Genomic DNA, 19,773 nt, shown 5'->3' with positions numbered 1-19,773 from the left:
CTGCTCGGCACTGGCCTCATGCGGGGGTTACACCTGATAACGCCGTTCCAACCAACGGCGTTGTTACTGAAGCGTAGCCCACCCTTTGTTTCCCCCTCAGGTAAAAACTGTTAGCTCTGTCAAGACTTTTGCCATGGTTGGCGCTGTTAGCACCGTTAGCTGCGCGCTGCCGGCTCAGCCATCGCCATGTTGAGAGCCGTTGAGATGCAATAGAAATGCTGCCAATCACGTCTATAGCACCTTTTAGTACAGACGTTACACAACAAATAAGTCAACATTGACCTCTGGTTTCACTTGGGACACAAACAGCGGTCTCCTAGGTGAAAGTCTAGTGGTTTCCTTTCCACCCCGACCTCCTCCCTATACGCTGACTTTGCTCTTTATATATGTCACCTGTACTGGCTCATAACTGAATTACATACAAATTGATTATGTGGGTTCTATATGCTTCCTTGTCCGCAAAAGCATAAGCTCTAGATATTGTGTGACGTACATGCAAATCGCTTACATTTAAATTCTTTTATCATAACATATTTGTGTTATGCACTGATTCAGGAGGACAGTCCAAGGATGCGAAAATCAATTAATCAGTGAGGTATCAAGGACTTACCAGCAAAATGCAGGAAGTGTTGCCCTTGATAAATCTGTATGTTTATTAATGTGATACCAAATATTGTTTTAATTGTCTGAGCCAAGGGAAACATAAGCCTTACCGCTGCAGAGCACAGACCACACAACTGAGGACATGTGAATGTGTCTCAGACATGTATTAATAGGATACTCCACCAGACTGTTTGTATTAACACTTTGTAAACAGCGTGATGATATCCCAGGCTTTAATTCTTGTGTCTGTGCATGCATTATGGTGATCCTATTTTGATTAGACATCCTAACTCATTTTAATTAAATACATAAAATAGAGAATAACAACAACAAAAAGTGAGGGAATCGTAACATCTCAAAGGCTATTTGTGTTTGATGTTCACGGGCAAGCACAATGCATTAAGCCTGGAATGTAAGTAATGTGCACTTAGACACAGAGCCAGCCACACTGTGTGGACAGCATCGTTTAATGTGCTGCAATAACTCTGTTAGGCTGCTGTTTCTCATTGCCTCTCTTTAACCCTGCATCTTCTCTGTATCTCTTCTTGTTGTCACCCTCTGTACACATTTCTTAAATGGTCAACCGGTGTGAAAGATGAGAAAGGACACTGCAGGTCTCTTCGGAGCTATTTACTTTGTACCATTCTGTCCCTCTGGTCCTGTTTGTCTGAGGGAAGCAAGATACTGAAAATACTCTAGAACAGTTGATATGATACACTGGTACCGGCTGACTTTTATCTTTGCTGTAAAAAATACTGAAACATGTTGTGATTTAAGAGTGGAGTTGAACTCTATCAGTATAAATGCAGGGACGGGCTCCACAGAGGACCCGCATCCTGGGTGAATGACTGTGAGAGCTGCTGCATGGCAGGATGAAGTGTGTTCATTTCCTTATTTATTGACTCACTTGCTTTTCTCTGAGTGTTTGAAATTAATAACAGCCAGCAGAAATCAGACAGAGGGATGAAAATCAGCACTTTCCCTGCAGTGAAGCCATTCATCAAGCTAACGAGGGGGAGAATAGGAGTGGAGGAGGAGAGGAGGGGAAAAGTGACATTTGGAGAGGGAGCAGAGAGCAGGAGGGAAGCAGGTGCAGTGTGAGGCAGAGGGGGGAGGGAAAGCAATGTTGGGTACAGAGGCAAGGGGAAGGAAGCTAAGTTTGTTTGGGAGGAGGAGGAGAGTCATTTAGAGGATAGCAGGGCAGACAGAAGAGGAGGAGCTGTGTGTCACTCTAAAAAGAGGGGTAGAGATAGAAAGAAAGACAACTTTGACATTGGAGTATAAATAGAGAGGGAGGAGAGAAACAAATAACATGGACCGTTTCTTCTAGTCTAAGGGATTTGCACAGACAATAAGGCAGTATAGAAACTAACACTGATGTGTTTAAACGTTTTAAAGTCCATGCCTTTGCTAATTGCTATTGTGTGGATCCTGCTGCGATAGAGACTTTCCTAACAGCTATGTCCACATTCTTTAGTTCTCTGCAAGTGGCATCACATTTCCACAAACAATCAGCGAAGTACCAGCTCTAACAGCAGCATTTAGAGCTAACGATTCAGGTAGATACAAGACAGAGCTCTCGTTCACCGACTCCAACAGTAGTATTTTACACTCCCGTTCACTGATGGGTGATGATGGGCCTGCCCTCTCCTCAAAGCCTTCGCCCTTGCGATGGATCGGTCCCATGCTGCTCTGCCTCCCCGACAGTCCACCAGAGACCCAACAGTATCTCACACCCAGAGCAGGGCTGACTAAGCACTTACTGCTGAGCCTCTCTTCTCAGAGCGAGAGATGAGCGCCATGCTGAGAACTCTGCCACAGGAAAATAATTAGCAAAGTGGAGCTCTGCCCAAACACACTGGGCTAAATCTAGTACCACTTCACATACAAATGCAACCATACATCTTTCCCTGTCTTCCTTTCTTTAGTATCATTTACACAATCAGGAGTTTAATGTTTACGTTGTATGTTTATGCTTACACATTTGAATTTAATCATTTGTAGTACTAAAGACAACTCCAATGAATAAGGCTACCAATAAGTATTATCTTCTGACAAAGCAGCGCCTAGCGGAAGCTACAAGCTGCTTTGCAATCTTTCCTTGAGTCGGTTCAAACTGAAAAACTTCTGCTTGGTGCGATGTAGTGACGCAAACTGTGCCCATCTTACTGTACATGGATATCTGTATTTTTAACTTTAAAGTTAGACCCCAGTGTCTTTGGTCACCAAGGCTAAATATAGTCAACGCCTCCTGAGCAGTCTCCAGTTTCTCACTCCTTTCCGAGAGGCAGGTGGAGCAGAGAGGAGGAGGAGGGGGAGGGGGAGGGGGGATAAATCAGCCCTCAACTTTTGACCCATATGGAGCAGGAGGTTGTTTTTGTACTTCTGCGCTGCCCCCCTTCTCTCTATGGCCTCTGGTCCCCTCCTCTATCTTATTCATTTTCTCCTCCACATGACAGGTCAATCTGGATCGATTTCATCTGCCCTCGATGACTGAGACCAACATCCTGGCACCCAGAAATAGAGCTCTCTGTGATAGAAGAGCCTCCGACCAAGCATTACCGTTAGCACGCAGCTCTGAGCTGAGTGAGAGAGGATGGGGGGGACATTCACTTGACATCATTTATTGCACTGATGGACTACATTGCTACAAAGAAGCAAAAGACATGGGGAAAGGATGGTTGTTACTAGATGTGGTGTATGGGTGACAGTGTTTCAGCAGGTTTCACCTAAACCACTCTGCCATACACTGGCCACATGGTTGGTGGCCTACCTGTTACAGTATGCTTATGAGATCACACACACACACACACACCTACACACACACACACATACAAGCCTGCTTTCGCAATCTATGTTTGCACTTAGCTCTCCTCCTCACAGCCTCTTTCACACACTTACTCTGCATATACACACACCTGGTGTTTTATCTTTTTCAGCATATTTTGGGTCCTTCACCTCCCTGCTGGGCTCTGAACTCCTATATCTCTTTGCATGGTGAATCCCTAAGGTGTGCCTGCCTTAATAACACACACACACACACCACTCACAGGTAGGACACACTGGCACCCTCATATCAACGTTAACTTCTGTCACCAACATCTCACAGTGTAAATACATTTGTGCCTGGAAAATTAGTTTTCTCTTGTATTGGTGGGGAAGAGGCGCAGTGACACAGTGTCCTGGGGATGTCTAGGCATCCCAGGCTGGAGTCAGGACATTCTTTCCCCAGGCAAGGACATGGAGACCTGGCTCTCCGTCTCCATCACTCAGCCTGTCCTCCTGGAGCTACGTGGCCAGACTGCTCATCCCCCCCCCCCCCCCCCCCCACACACACACACACACCCCCTCATATGCATGGATTTGCATAAAACAAAGACATGGCTCTGCCTGCAAAGTCTGCCTTGGGTGAAACTGCTAAGAGCAGGATCGACCAGACCACACCACACACAGCCACTCTAAGCTCAGCTGGCAGGTTGTCAGAGCGCAACATCAGTATAGCGCAGCAGCGTGGCAAGGGAGCTGAGATTTACGAGGCTGACTAAGATAGACACCCTCATGGTTTTCCACTTTCATTCGTTTAACATCCGTTACCTTGGCATTGTTTATATTCTACACCCCTCAGCAGTGAGCAGAGGGCACCTAATTCACTGTGATGACGTGGGAGGAGAATCAGAGCACTTAAAACACTTCATCTAAAGATGATTTGTCCTTGTCTTCCGTGATGGCTTTTGTCCTGCTTCCCCTCTTGAAGTTAAGTGGAGCTGGAGAAAGGCCAGCTACTGATCCCACGCCCCACTTAGACACAATCAAGTAAATAACACTGCACACAAGTACATGTACATACAAACACTTGTGCATATACGTACATTCTTCTTCACCAAGGTTCCAAGTCAAGAATACAAGCTCAGACCTTCTCTCATCCTTCTGTGTCATGGCCAAGCATATCACGGCGTCCGCTATGGAACAATCAGTGAAGCCATTACAGGAACAATTGGGTTTGCAATATACATTTGCCCAGTTTCCTCTCTGCCTCTGTGAATTGATTTCAGGACGAGAAGCTTATTCTTCACTCTGCCTCTCTCCCGCTGTCCGACACACTCTGCTTTGCCTCTCTGCCTTTTTTCACACACAATCTGAACATGTGATTTACATTAAGATGAGTGGCTATAATGTGCTGGTTTTGCTGTCGATTCAGGACGACAGAAAACGTCATATCTGTGTAGTCTCTGTGTGTCTTTGTGGATTTAATAAGGTGGGAAAATGCATACAGTACTCTGCAAAGTACCGAGAGAGTTGTGATCGAGAGAGATACTAGCAACATAAAGAAAGTGAGTACTCTTTAGCATATGAATAGGAATTGACAAACTATGGTATATTATGTATCCATTATGGAAGTCTTACATTTATATTATATGCTATAAAACACTCAATATTATATGTGGTGACTGTATCCTCTCTCCATTTAATATGAGAGTCTAATATTAATGAATAATTAATATGTATTTCATTGTGTCGGTGCATAATAGGAAACAACATGGCCAGTAATAATTCTGTATATTATAATCAGGTTTGATATTTCTAGACTGCTGTGATCATTTTTTTTCCAAGCTTGTTTTACAAATGTGACTTCATTCACTGTTATGAAGTTGAAATTACAGGGGAAAGAAAAGCAAGTTAGATGAGAAAGATAAAGAAACAAGTGTTTTACCTCAGGGAGGGAAGGGCACGGAGGATTGGGGCTTGAAATCACAGATGGAGGAATTTTCTCGACGACCTAAAGGAGCAGATAAGATTGGACAAAACATATAAGAATAGATCAATGAATATCAAGGCAAACACACATGCTGTCTTCTTCTCTACCTCCTTTGTTTCTTCTACTGCGTGTGTCACTCTCTGCCACCCTGTCAGGCCAACAAACAATCACAAAGAAACAAGTAGATCCTCTCTGAGCGAGATTCAGTCTCACCGTGTCGGTCTGGTGAAATGCAGTACATGTATCATAGTAAGCGTTTGATGCGGAGGGAAATGTAAAAATTTGCATGCAAATAGATTCTACAGGCAGAACTCGTGCATCAAAACACTGTAACCACAAGAGACAAAACTAAAATATCTAAGCACACAGTGTGCCATTGCACAGAAAAGGCGATGGAGTTCTATGCGAAGGCCTTTATACTCCTGCTAATCTCATTCAATTACATAACTAATTGTTCTTAAAGGGAGGGAATTTATCGTACGGAAAAATGGAGGATGATAATGTCGGACTCCCGTACTACCCCATGACGAACACTGTCACAAGCACCACCCTCAGAACACACACAAGTAAGCGTGTTGCTCGAGGCGTCCAAATAGGACTTTTCATATTCTCTAAAAATGTTGCTACACAAGTAAAAACATTTGCTTAGCTCTTCAGTTTCTGTGCACTGATGCCAAGCAGGGTCGCTTTAAGACGCGTTGGAAAATGACAGTTGAGGAAATACTTTGCCTATACACTGCAGTGAAGGAAATTTAAAATAATTGGATTTTCAAATAAATGCCACATAACTCGATTCTATGGAGTATATAAAACCTGCAGGAAAACAGCAGCGATGCAGCATGGTGATATTAGTACCGCAGCAGAAACAGAGCCGTTGCATCTAAATCACAATGTGTAATCTTAAATTAGAGTGACAGATATTTAAAAAGTATATAAACAGTTCCGAAAAGGGGAGAACGCATGTTGGAAAAAGGACAAAGCGGCCTCTGCGCACACAAATGCTAGAGAGCTGAATCAAGGATAAATTGCTGAATATTGATCATCGTTCTTCTCTATAAATGACTAAACCCTCACCGAATGTGTTTTCTGAATGTGCATCTCCACATTTCATTAAAAGCATGCATTAATGATAATAATAAAAGAATAACTTAAAATACGAATAAAACCCCAGATGTATTGAAACTGTGATTTCTGTTGTATATCAGGGTTATATTTGTAGAAACTTGAAAAACACATGCTACTTTGGAAGACTATAATCCCTCTTACATTTTTTTTTCACCTTTTATGCAATGGTGCTGCTGAAAGATGGTGTTTCATTTATTCAAGTCACAGACTCTTGGTTTGGGTCCATTTACAGACATATAAAATTACCCCAGCAAGTCCCGACCACCTCATTACCAACATAACCTGCAGCCAGTCTTTCAAGGACAACTCTCTAATGACACTGCGCGTTTCCGCTTAATGTCTATTTGAAGCACACTGAGACTCTCTGCCACAAAGAAAGAAAGAAATGCATAGAAGGAGCAAAGTGTACTCTGATCAAATAAGCTGCTTAATTGATCCCTGATGTCTGTTTAATTCTGACGGAATGAGTGTTTCTGTACCGACCTCTCGTATACTGTACACTGTTAAGTGAGAGGAGTTTTTCTGTCTTTGTGTCTGGTCACATTCACAGATGTGGCTGCCACCTGGTTGTGCTGAGACACCTGACTTCTGTTACTGTTGCACATCCAGTATGTCCTGTATCTGCATGGCTGTTTTTCAGAACCAAACTCATAAATCATCAAAGGTTTTGTGATATGTCACCGAAAAATAATCGTATAAAATCCTAGCTGTATGATTGTTCTACTTTGCTTTTCTTTAAGTCGAAAAGCAAGTGAAAAAAAAAACCCTTTTGGACTCATTGCACTACAAGAGAGAGGATTGATACATATTTTCCTCAATAGTATTTTTCAGATGTTATATGTTCTTTTTAACCTTGATTAAAGAGTCAACTCAAGACTAAGACTGATAATCCCAGTTTAGCACTCCCAGCCTGAGCCTTTGGATATTAATAGGAGGAACAATGCGTTTAGTTTACTAGCCACTAGTTGTTTTGTTGTGTCTTTGACCCTCAATGCAATCCTTGAATGATGTGGGTGTGAGAATAACATGAACTGCTGTCTGTGACCATCATGGCCAGGAGACATGTATGCCCTGCTCTACATATTTTTATGGACCGCTTGTGCTGCATACATGTAAGTACGCAGGCACCTTTTTGTGTAAAACCTACCATATATGAGTCATCAACTAGGAGCTAGGTTAACACATTACCTAGGTTTTACACACACAAAAAGAAGGAACACTTCTACTGAAAGTTATTTCTGTGTTAAAGTAATTAGATTTTGTTCCAATCCTCATAAAAGTACTTGTGTAATAAAAAGTTTGCTGCGATATTGTAACTCTCTCAGACAGTGGTGAAATACAGGAAATGGGTAAAAAAATGTCAGTGACTCTCGAATTTACTGTGTACTGTCCCATGTCGGATGTGCATGTACATCTTATTCAGTGAGTTCTGGGCAGAGGAAATGAGCTTGAGCTCCCCTGGGCACGGATTACTCTAATGACTTTGAGAGCAGCCTTGTGCGCTACAACTTTTGACCTCTGCTCATCCTCTTCTCCAAAAGACGACAAGAGACACACACATTCACAGACATATTCCCACACATTTGCACATACAAGCACACATATTACCCACACAGGGGACTAATCGACCTTGCACACGGGACGGCATGAGTTAAGAGATGCAGAATCACACACAAACAGCAAGACACCAGATCTTCTCTAACCCTTTCCCTGGCACCACGTAAAGCTTAGAAGAATTCAGACCCCCAACCTGCTCTTATTTTGGGGTCAACTGGCATACTGCTACTTAAGTGAACATTGTGCTGCATCTTATACAGGAAGCCCGCATAGCACCAACGTTCCACATAAGTGCATCATTGGAAAATCGATAGATTTATAACTTACACAATCATTGCACACTGGTGCCACAGATATAACGAAAAACATCTTTTGCAAATCAGATCTGTCGTGAAACAAATGTCATTCAGCTTGAAGACTTAAGTATTAGAATAACATAAATGCCAGAATAAAGAGAAACACAAGTAGCATCATGCTGTGAAACAAAAGGCAGGGGCAAACATATGTAGGGTCATTTATTGTTTGTCTGTGGATTTGTGTTTGTGCTGGTGCGTGCAGGCTGATGAGTGTGTTTTCATTTCTAGTCTCTGTGGTGAGTGTGTATTCAGTTCTAGTGGATGTACATTAGAGATCTAACTAGTCTATCCCAATAAGGAAACAATCAAAATATACGAGCTAAAGAGTCAAACAGGACAGCCTTGAACAGAAACCAATTTTTCATTTTTTTACGTGCCACTCCAAACATATCAAAAAACAGAAATGGCAAGTACAGAATGTTCTTTAAAGAGAGGAAAGGCAAACAAGTATGCTCTCCAAAGTCATTCAAAACATGTTTGTGGTTAATATGAAATATCAAAATATAGCAGCGCTACTACTTAGATCAAATAGATGTAATTAGATAAATTGAGGAAGAAGGAGAACGGCTTGGCTGTAAATTGCATGGTGTGTGCATGCAAAGACCCAACACGGGCACAGCTGCACAGAGCTGCACTCACGATTTATCATCTCTACATCGCAGGAGCCAGTGGCCCACACCACTATTAATCATCAGCAAAATCATTTAATTCAGCCCAAGCCTGACTATTGTCTCAGTCTCTCCCTCACTCTGGGCAAATCAGCCACCACAGCAGCAGCACGCATCTTAGAGGAAATCACACAAAACAGAGTGGGATACAAGTGTTGGGTTAAAACTCGCTCTCTCTTTTTTTTTTTTGAGGAAGTGTGAAGCACATCATCCCTGGCAGGTGGTGCACACAAGTTTTTTTTTCGTTTTTTTCTGTAAAGTATGAAATTTATAGAGACTACTCATAGAATAACAGTTGATCACTCAGTGTTTTGTTATCAAACTGACACTGTGGGTAATTTTCATGAAAGGTACCCTTTGTGTATATCCTTTACTCACAGCCGTGCACACACAAACTGTGGCTAATTTGCAAAACTAATCCAGACTGAATATGTCCTCAGAAACCTTAGTGTTTCTTCAAAGTGGATTTTGGCACATTGGTCTTCCTGTTTCAACAAACAAATTGTCCTAGAACAGTGAAACAAGATGCACACAAGGCTATTCCTTGTCCCAGAACTTACAAAAGAACTTTTCCTCTTGTGTTTCGGAAAAGTGGCCTATTCAGTTTGTGCACCAGTACAGTGCAAAAGTTATGTTGAAAGAAGACGAAGTCAGATGACTAAACAGCAACTGCAATGCACGACTGGGTACAGGCGCTGAGCCTCTTTCTGCCCACCGCAGCGACTGACTTGCATTGGCACCTTCTCCAGCGCCCCCTCACATGCCTGACATGGCAGTGCCCTCACTGCAACCCCCTCACCCAGAGCATGTCTTCTCCAGGCCCACTGACAAACAGGATAAAGCAGGGTAGAATTGGGAAAGCCAGACGATGACAGGCTAATGACAGTTGAGCACACAGTGTCTGAAAAACACAGACAGCGGGCACACTGCACATACAAAGATCAGGAAGCAAGCAATGTGAAAAAGGGCAAACGGATGGTGCAAATATAGAACATGCATAGCCACAAGAAATTCACATAGAGATGTCATCCTCACATACTTCCTATGTCCTTCAAGGAAATCCACACACATTCACATTAACACCTATTTAGGTTCACAGACATGTATGCACATCCACACACACAAGCACACACAAAGAGAGAGAGAGAGAGAGAGAGCGAGAGAGAGAGAGATTGACTCACATACACCAATTGCAGGTCACATTCTACAATAAATTAACATAATGTGATTATATTATACAAAACAGTATTAGGCTTTCACAGATGAGTATGTAATTTGTAGACCAAAATATTTTCAAATAAGACATTATTTTATCCTACATTATGATTTGATTACAAAGATGATTTGGAATGGAAATTGAGTTTGTTTGAAATCGTATTTGTTGCCGAAATGGCAGCAAATAACATTTCATGTCGTTTTTAGGATCAATGTGAAAAGGATTTGCAGTTAATTTGGGGATTTTTATGATTTTTTTTTTTTTTTTACGTTTATCAGACAAATAGTGTGTTATAACAAAAGTCAAATGTGGGCCAATCTTTGTTTGATCAACTCAGTAAAACCGGACCGGATTGATGCTGCACTCGGGTCAAAAAGGAGAAAGTGTCTCGACCTGAAATGCTTTGCTTTTTTTTTTTTTTTTGCTTTATCTGTTTGGGTTAATTTAGCAAATTACATAAAAAATATGTTTCTGATTATTTTAGGGTGGCGCATTTTTAAATTTGCGTCGTAAAAAAACACAAGAAGGGCGACAACAGCTGATATAAAAAGTGTTAATATGTAGTGCAGTAATCTCCATCACGGTTTGATTCTAGTTTCATTGTGTTTCAATCATAAAAGCCAAAAAAAATAAAAAATTCAAGACAAGTCAAAAGAAAAGTGAGAAACTTATTGAAGACAATTACATACATTTATTGCATATCATTTAATTGTATGAAATGAAAAGAACGAGCACATATGAACATCACATATGGTTAGTGAGTGAAATAATTTTGCACAGCAAAATATATATATATATATATATATACTATATATAATATGAAGTATTAATTAACATATTTTCAAGATTTATTGGCGAATGGGACTCCCTCATTTTGTACATGCAGGGTGTCAATCCCTGACGATCTAAACAATGTCCAGACATTATTCATTATAATAATTGTTATTGCTTTGCAAATATTGAGTTCGTTTAACACAAAACAACAGTCTCCTGAACTGATAATAAAGTATCAAAATGTTACGATCATGTCGTAAAAGAATGTGTGATGTGGAGAACACTAACTTTTTCCTTAACTTCCACATGATTTTTAGTGCATTTCAGTCCAGAATACATCAGTACCCAAAAAGCATGGTAATTTACTTTGACTTCTGCAACAATACTTTTTGAAATACAATATTGAACTGTGTGGCGATGACCAATAGAGCTTTCACACTTCGGTTTGAAGCACATGCTGCAAAAGCGTTGTTTATGAACTGCACAATTGCACAAACTGGAGCCGAGCCAATTTCTCTAAACCGTTGTTAAAATACGTTTGTGCAGCAATCTCCTTCATAATTATTATATGAATCTAAATGATTCAACCTGTAGCACGTTTTCTTTTGCAACGTTTCAACTTTGTACTTAAATTACGCTTTAAAAATGGTTTAAATGTTGTCAAATGCAGAGAGGAATACCTTTTAAATAACAATATAGGCAATAGGCATCAGACTAAACTTCCAGGAAAGGGATCGGTGATTTCCTTTACAAAAAGTCTTTTCTTTTCCCTCTCGCATCGGGATCCCCGCTGATCCACTTCCTTAAGAAACGCATAGGGCATTGACTGCAGCCTAATGACAGCCGGTGGTGGTGCACTTCAACACAGCTGAAATGCACTTGTATGAGGGGTTGGGAAGTCTTGTCACTTTTTTGTTGCTGTCCCAAAAAAGTGAGGAGGCCATAAATGAAGTTATGAATGCCATGCTGGAGTCATCCGACAAGAAGAACATCTTCAAGCACAGAAAGAAAAAAGAAAAAACCATACATGTCCAGCATGCAGGGAAGTTCAATAAGACATCTCTTTAAAAACAATGAATAGTTTGTAATGAATATAGTCTTTTGTTGCTCAAAACAAAAGCAAGCAAACGCATGAGATGAGGTGGCGTCAAACGGCAGGCTCGCAATCCTCCAAGTTTGGCAAAAAAAAAGAAAGGTAAAAAAGACCAAAAACATATTGTTGATGGGTGCAGTTTGACAGGAATCTGTACACAGAATCTGTACACTGGAGTATACTTAGTGCTTGCATGCACACTTCGTATACTGCAGCATAAAGTTAGATTAACTTTCAAAAATCAGATTTTACTCAAACACTGCGAATCTAATGAACAACGATGGAAAAAAAACACAAACAGGCTATGCATAATATACTGAGTACGATAGCAAAACGTAGATGAAAGTTTCCCTAATATGCCTCTCCAAAATTAAAAATACGGAGGACAAAGCCCTACAAATCTAAAAACAGTCGCAGACGTTTAAAAATGTATAAAATAAAAAAGTAAAAAGTTGACAAATTAGTTCTTGGTCTAGCAGTTTTTTTCGCCAAATGAAAAAAAAATGTTTCATGACAACTTTTGTAAGCGGGGGTGAGTAACCCTTCTGATTTTTTCATCTGATTTTTTTTCACGATTATGTCGAGACTCACATGAAAAACTCCGGGGATGAAGGGTTGTTGTCACTGCTGGATCCATTTTCTCTGAAACCGTTGCTGATGAGCTTCTCATACTTTTCTTTGTACGCGTCTCTCTCCCGGACCAGCCTGGAGATCTCCTGCTTTAGGTGATCGACCTGCTGGATGAGATGCGACTTCTCTCCCTCCAGGACGTGCCGCTGCTGGACTCGCTTGTACCGGCAGGACTGAGCGTAGCCTCTGTTCTTTAGGGTCCTCCTCTTCTGTTTCAATCTGATCACTTCTTCCTTGGTGACCCCTCGTAGCTGCCGGTTGAGCTCCCGCACTGACATGCTGACCAGCTGGTCGTCTGAAAACCGGTCGTCCAAGCGCATGTGTTGGTGAATCGTCCCAGAAGTGCCGTTGGACTGGACGCCGGGTGCTTGGTGGTGGCTGTTGCTGTGGTGGTGATGGTGGTGGTGGTGCTGCCCTCCGTTCTGAGCGGCTGCCGCAGCGATAACTGCCGACACCACCGCCGCGGCGGACCCCATCTCTTCCCCGGCCATGGTGCCTCCTGCTCCGGCTGCGCCAGCAAACTGCTGGCCCCTGGCATAGCCATCGAATGACTGGAGTTGGTGACTGCTGTTGATCAGCGCCTCGACTGCGTCTTCGGGGCTGAAGCCCAGCGCCTCTGGATTCAACTGCTGTTGATAACCGGACATCCAGTAGAAATCCTCTATGTGTGTCTTCTGCTCGCTCCCCGAGCCCGGACTGGGCGCCGAGAAGCTTGGGGAAGGGGGCACCGAGCTGCACGGCGTGCTCATCGGGGTGGAAGACAAGGATCCCCCGGCGATAAGGCGACTGCACTGGCTGATGTTGCGATCGGGCTCCACCGGCTCCTTTTTCACTTCAAACTTCATCAGATCGAAGTCATTAACATATTCCATGGCCAGGGGACTGGTGGGCAGGTCGGAGTTGCTCATTGCCAGCTCTGATGCCATCCTCTTGCTGCTGACAGTCCTCCAAGTGGGGTGAAGAGCAGCTGTCAAACTGGGTTGGTTGGGAAGATTGTGAGCCAGTTTGATTTTTAAGCGTTTGTCTTGATTCTGAAAAAAAAAAAAAAGGTTTTCAGCGTCCTTTTTGCAGCCGCGGACTTGCAGGCGTGTGAGAGTAGTTTTTCTTTGCGGAGTCTATTGCACAGACACACCAGTGCCGCGCGCACGAGTAGCGGGGTCCCGTCTCAGCATTTGGAATTCGGCGGTTTTGTATTTCAAACATTTAACACTTTACGGTTTCTTCATTAATACATTGCACAAGCGGAGAGGGAGAAAAGACGAAAGTAGGGGAGTGGATGCAGCCTTGCGCGTTACACGGCGCTCACTGGTAGGGCGATATTTTAGAGGGATCACACAGCAGATGAGTTTAAGAGCATTGTAGCTGCCCTGACGTCAGTCTGGAAATAGGAAATTGACTCGGACGAAGAGCCAATAGGGTCTCACACTCCGAGAGCTAATTAACATATTAGTAGTCCTACAGAAACCAAACTTTACGCAACTGTCAAAGGCCATCAGCTGACTGTCAGCTGGGACACAGACTCTTAACTCTTTGACGACTATTTGAATCGCCTCTTTTATGTGGGGCAACAATTGATCCAAGATTAAAATCAGTGAAATGATGTGAAGCGTGCATGCTGCAAAGTAATTAACATCAGATTCATTGTGCAGGTCATAGCGAGAAGAGAACACAAAGATTTATAGATCGAAAGTTGAATAAATAGATGTATGCATCTAGACTTATCTATCGTGTATCATAATTACTTACCTTTCATTGAATAGAGATAGTGTAACTGTTATCTGTGTAACTTTTATATCTTGCAACAAGCCGGCTGTCTTTATGATACACCATTTGTTTTCTTTCCTAGAAAAATCCCTGATACTTATTAGTGACATGTAGTATTTCTGTTCTGTGCCATGTATGACAATGTTGAGCGGTAAATTCTGAGAGAATTGACCAAAAATATGTAAGATGTATCGAAGAGATTCGTCATGCCTCTACGTAACATTATAAAACTCAACACTGCCACCTTTTGGACACAACAGTGCACGGGCTTCCCCTTTCAATCACTATATCAGTCCATACAAATTCCAGACAAAGACTAGAAGATAGATAGAAAACATTTGTTGATTAAAAAAAACATGCATACAATAAAAGTGTATCTTTATTTTCTTTATTCATTAAGTAAAAGACACCAATACTTGTGAATTCCAAAGGAGTTATGCAAGAAAGTGGAAGTAAATATCATGAACCCAGTCCCACTGCCATAAAAATCACTTTATCTAAGCACTGGGTCATATAAACCACTCTTGTATATTGCACTTTTTTATCTCAGTTCAGAGGTCACCTACTTTTAATTGACTCACGTACAACAGTAACAGAAGTCAGTCTGGGTATTTCTAGTTTCCATGAAACTGTGTGCTGTGTATAGTTAGAGGGTCATATGGGCTTAACCATGTGGATCAAACCAACTAAATTCTTATTTCATACATTTATCGAACAGACAAACTTAATTCACTGCTGGTTTGAAGTGATACTGACGCATCAGCAGACAGGCTTGTGAGTGGGACTTATAAGGGAGTCCCTGCTATAGAGCCACCTAATGATCATTTATTTTAGCTTGCTGCTTATGCATTAGCCTGGATTCATCAACAAAGATGACTTTAGTTTGGGATTCATACCCCTAAGTTTCAGTTCCCTATTGCATCTGCATTAATGGCAAAATGTAATTAACGGATGACACATGGCAGTTTACTCATTCAATAATAATGCAATTGGTTTGGAAAAAGAGTGATGTAAGCTATACTAAGGCTGGGTCTCGTTGACCAGTCGAAGTGTTGATTTCTTTTGTGGCCTCTTTTGACATGGTGCTGACAAATAACCATTTCTTTCTTGTGACAAAAGCCTATAATCATAGTCTGTCTCTCTCTCTCTCTCTCTCTCTCTCTCTCTCTCTCCAAGTGTATGATCTCATCGTTGTGACGATGTGTATTTTTAGATTCCTGGGTGCACACTATTTAATGATAGGCCAAATCAGTCACATCTCTGCTGCCAAAAGCTCTGGAAGATGATCCTGCCAATCAGACAGATACTTTCATAACCCTAAGGAGTTGTTATACACTTTGCTATGGTTGTCCTAAACTGTAGCTACATCTTCCAGTTTCTTCTGTTTTAAATTTAGTGGAATCACTATATTTTTCTGTCTGTCTCTCTGTTATATGTGGCTGTGTGATGTCTGTGTGTCAAATGCTGTAGTAAGTGCACAAACATACTGACATGTACTAAATATAAGTAGGTTAACAAGGACATTTAGATTCACAATTGTGAAATCTGGAATTCAATATTATTCTGCTACTTGTCGAAGACAGGTTAGAAGAATGTTTATGAAAGACACAAAAATGAAGTCAACCCAACACACACGTTTCAATACCAGTTGCTGAATGTTCCAGTAAAGAGGTAAATGGATGCATCCGCTTGCAAGTTAATACAACACTGTGCGTGTGGCTCAGAGAAAACTCAAATAGAACCCTATTGTTTCTATTTCCATTCTCTTGCCGTGTCATCTGTTTGGGCTTACCTGTTCATGGGAAGGCACAGCAGTGGCCCATTCCCTGGGGTACAGCCACAGCAGAGCGAGACTAATACACAAACGAAGGGAGAGCTCATTAGTCATGACAGAAGAAAGTGGCGGACCTAATTTATCTGCTTTTGTTTCTTTGAAGTTATTGATGATGCAGAGCTGAGAGAGATCTACATGGAGAGGAATCATGCCGCTGTTAAGAGAACTTATCAAACCGGGAAGGAAGACGTGATGAGGTCGAAGAGCAATGCAGATTGTTTGAGATTTGAAACATGACAATATCCTCAATCCCATTTTGAGACTTTTTATTAATAATAAAACTGGAGGGTTTTTGAAACCTTAGCAACCACATGAAACAGACGAGTGTGTTTGTTCGAGCTCTGTAGTAAATGTGGCGTTCTCAGCATTCGTGCCGATTAGGTTTGGTTCAGAATTACTAATTCAGAGTTAAATGCAAGATTTTTAGAATGTGATACATGTACCAGTGTATTTAAAACCACGTTGTCAAGTTTTGGACTGACTAATGACTAATTAGCATCTGCCGTTGACTGAATATTTAGATTTGCGAATACAAAATATTAAGAACATTCTTAGGAGTTTCCTTTGAACATCGTATTGTCATACAGTACATCTAATTCTACAAGATGACTTCTGGTTTTATTCCTTGTGTGGTGTTGGGTCAGTCAATGAGATTCAAACCCCCTTCTCACCAGCCTCTTGTCAGTTTATTGACATAAAGGGGATACTGTTAAGTCTTTCTTTTAAAGTGAGCAGAGCCGAGTTATAATGTCTCCCTTTACGCATTTACAAATTTGATGCACACTCCTGATACGTTTGTAATGTCTCACTCTGTCCCACTGTGAAATTGGCAAGTGTTTGAGGGCTCTCTGACTTTATTTTACTCCATATGCACACTTTTCATACGTCTGCAGACCTTGTTTACGAGAAGAAAACCACAATGCATACTGTTGACATGCACTCATGCGACTCGTAAGTCGCTTTGGTTTGGTTGCTTGGTTCCAGTCAGGGCTCGATAAGGCCATCAAATCAGCCTCTTTACATTCCAACACCTTTATAAGCAGCCCTTTACCTGAGCCTATTGCAGTATCCATGTCGGCATTGGTAAATGCCTGGAACCTCATAGCACCTGCAAACACAGAGGCAAAACAGGTAAAAGAATGGAGTCACACAGCATTTAATGTGACAAAAAACACGTTTTAACAACGCTTTTAACTTTAGGATGAAGCAGACAGAAACACTACCCGTGCTTCACATCTCTGCTAATGTGAAGAGCTGGTATTGCTCTGGGGCAATGCAATCTCATCAACAGTTTAGTGAGAACAAAAAAGCTGGAATATCAATTTTCACCCCACCAACAGAATGTGGGCACAGCCATGTCATAATTACCTTAATCCATTAGTCAGACGGAGGGTGAGGCTGTGAAGGGTGCTACAGAGGACAGAGCAGACAAAACAAGGTCAGGGAGAGAGCAGATCTGTAGTCTAAGGTGGATGGTCTTTGGATGGCCACTCTGATACTGGTGGAAAGTATTTGGTAGCCAGCAGCTAGTGGGCTTTGTCTGACTGGAGAACTCTAGTGTACAACCCCGAGCGAGCATCCGTTGTGTGGCTTAAGGGCCCGAGGCACCAGCAGTAAACCAGTGAATGTATTACAGTCTTGTGAACAGCAGAGTCTTGTGTGTTTTCTAGACTCAGTGTCACATGACAAGGGGTGACATCGAGTTTTGAGGTTTAATCTCCCATATTTATTCCACTTCTCATTCCAACTGAAAATGTGTCAAGTTAAATAACATGGTTGCTAATTAATACCGTGTGGCCTGTAAATGTAGGCTACATTGTTCACCACATGTAGAGTAATCGAAGAAGACTGGTCAATATTGCACAAGAGCTGGCAGAGTGGCTTGCATATTAGCCATAATTACATTCACATGAACATAATGTATTGGTTTGCTGTCATGTGTAAGGTTAATGCGTCTCGCAATTTAATAGTATATTAACTGTTGGATAGCTTTCCAGGGTTATCTCCTCGATGCTTTCACACGACTGAGACTTCCATGTGTGTGTGTGTGTGTGGTGCTTGAGCGTGCCTGTTAACCCTTTAACCTATGTGTGTGTACCAGTGTTTCTGTGTTTAGTACCTGCATTTGTATGTGTGTGTTTGAATTTTGACTTAATCTTAAAACAAATACTTCAAGTTTAATGACTACTAGAGTAAACAAACAAAGGTATACTTTACATGATGACAAATTTAGTCTGAGAGCTACATTTTGTAAGCGGGAAATAATTTTAGTTAGCATCAAGTGTTTTTGTATCGTTAAGTAGTGTACAGTTGTGTACTCTAATGCAAATCAACATCGATACTTAATAGGCCCAAAAACATTATCATTAACTTACCAACACTTACTGATTGATGCAAAACAAAACAAACAATCATTTTTGAGTTTGTGTCAGGGATATTGTATTGGCTTGCAAAATGCATTTGTAATATTGTGTCCACCTTTAAAGTTAGGGCCAATAGGAATTGCAGCAATGTATGCAGGAGCCTCATGTTGCCTCATGTAGCCTCCACCCCCAGCTGCTCTTCTGCCCTTGAGCTACTGTAGCCTGGAACTGACACTTACAATAAAGTATAATTTTCACAATTACAGAGAGTTAGCAAGCTAATTACAGCAGAGATCCAATAGAAATATCAGAGAAGAAGACTTTGTCCTCCCTAGCTGGATTGTCTTGTAACATTCTTCGCCCTGTCGTCTATTGTTGAGCACATGAAAATGTGTAGAAAAAAGTGTGGTGAGTTTGTGTGTGTATGAGGAGTGGTATCGGTGGAAGATAACACACTAATCACATGTCTAGTAAGTAAACAATCACACAATGTCACTTGTTTAACTCACAGATATTACCTTATCTATGTTTTACGATTCATTCCTCATCTCTTACAGGGTCATTACACTGCATTTAATGAGACTTTCTCTTCATTATGTTCAGTACAGTGTTTGTCAAATGTGCCAAAACAAGCCATTGACGCTGTGAAGATATACAGGAGCAATGGCTTTCTGCCTAACTACAGTTTGACAAAAGCTGCATCATTTCTACAAGGGTTACCAAACACAATCTGTCCTCAATTAATGTTCTTGTATACAATGTAGATAATATCATAATTATTAGAAAAGTTCTCTTTTGGTTTGGTGAGGCAGTTAAACTCAGATGGAAGACAGATGCATGTATATGGATGATCAGGATAATGCCGATCTTGTCTTGAGTTCTTGTGATATTATAGATATTACCAATCACCCATCACACTCGAGCAAGTAAATAGGAACACACACAAGTGGACACAATGACACAAACCCACTCCCAAATGCATGCATGGCTACACAATCGTAAGGGGGCACACATGCGCTTGCTCATAGCCTAAT

At 41.5% G+C, this 19,773-nt stretch overlaps 1 protein-coding gene across 1 annotated transcript in view; it reads right to left on the bottom strand.

Moving 5' to 3' along the window:
• The window catches only part of mafa (MAF bZIP transcription factor a), a 67,121-nt gene extending 53,046 nt beyond the window's left edge, over positions 1–14,075 (bottom strand). The window contains exons 1-2 of the mRNA XM_079163105.1: positions 12,740–14,075; positions 5,315–5,380 (exon numbers count right to left, since the gene is read on the bottom strand). Of these exons, the coding sequence (XP_079019231.1) occupies positions 5,353–5,380; positions 12,740–13,704 (993 nt within the window). The 5' untranslated portion in view covers positions 13,705–14,075 and the 3' untranslated portion in view covers positions 5,315–5,352. The remainder of the gene's footprint in view (positions 1–5,314; positions 5,381–12,739) is intronic.
• Positions 14,076–19,773: the final 5,698 nt, after the last annotated feature.

The sequence above is a fragment of the Pholis gunnellus genome (assembly GCF_910591455.1).
Source record: "Pholis gunnellus genome assembly, chromosome: 1".
Taxonomy (NCBI): Eukaryota; Metazoa; Chordata; class Actinopteri; order Perciformes; family Pholidae; genus Pholis; species Pholis gunnellus.
Note: the sequence above shows the minus strand (reverse complement) of the source record. Positions and strands in the feature narration are given on the sequence as shown.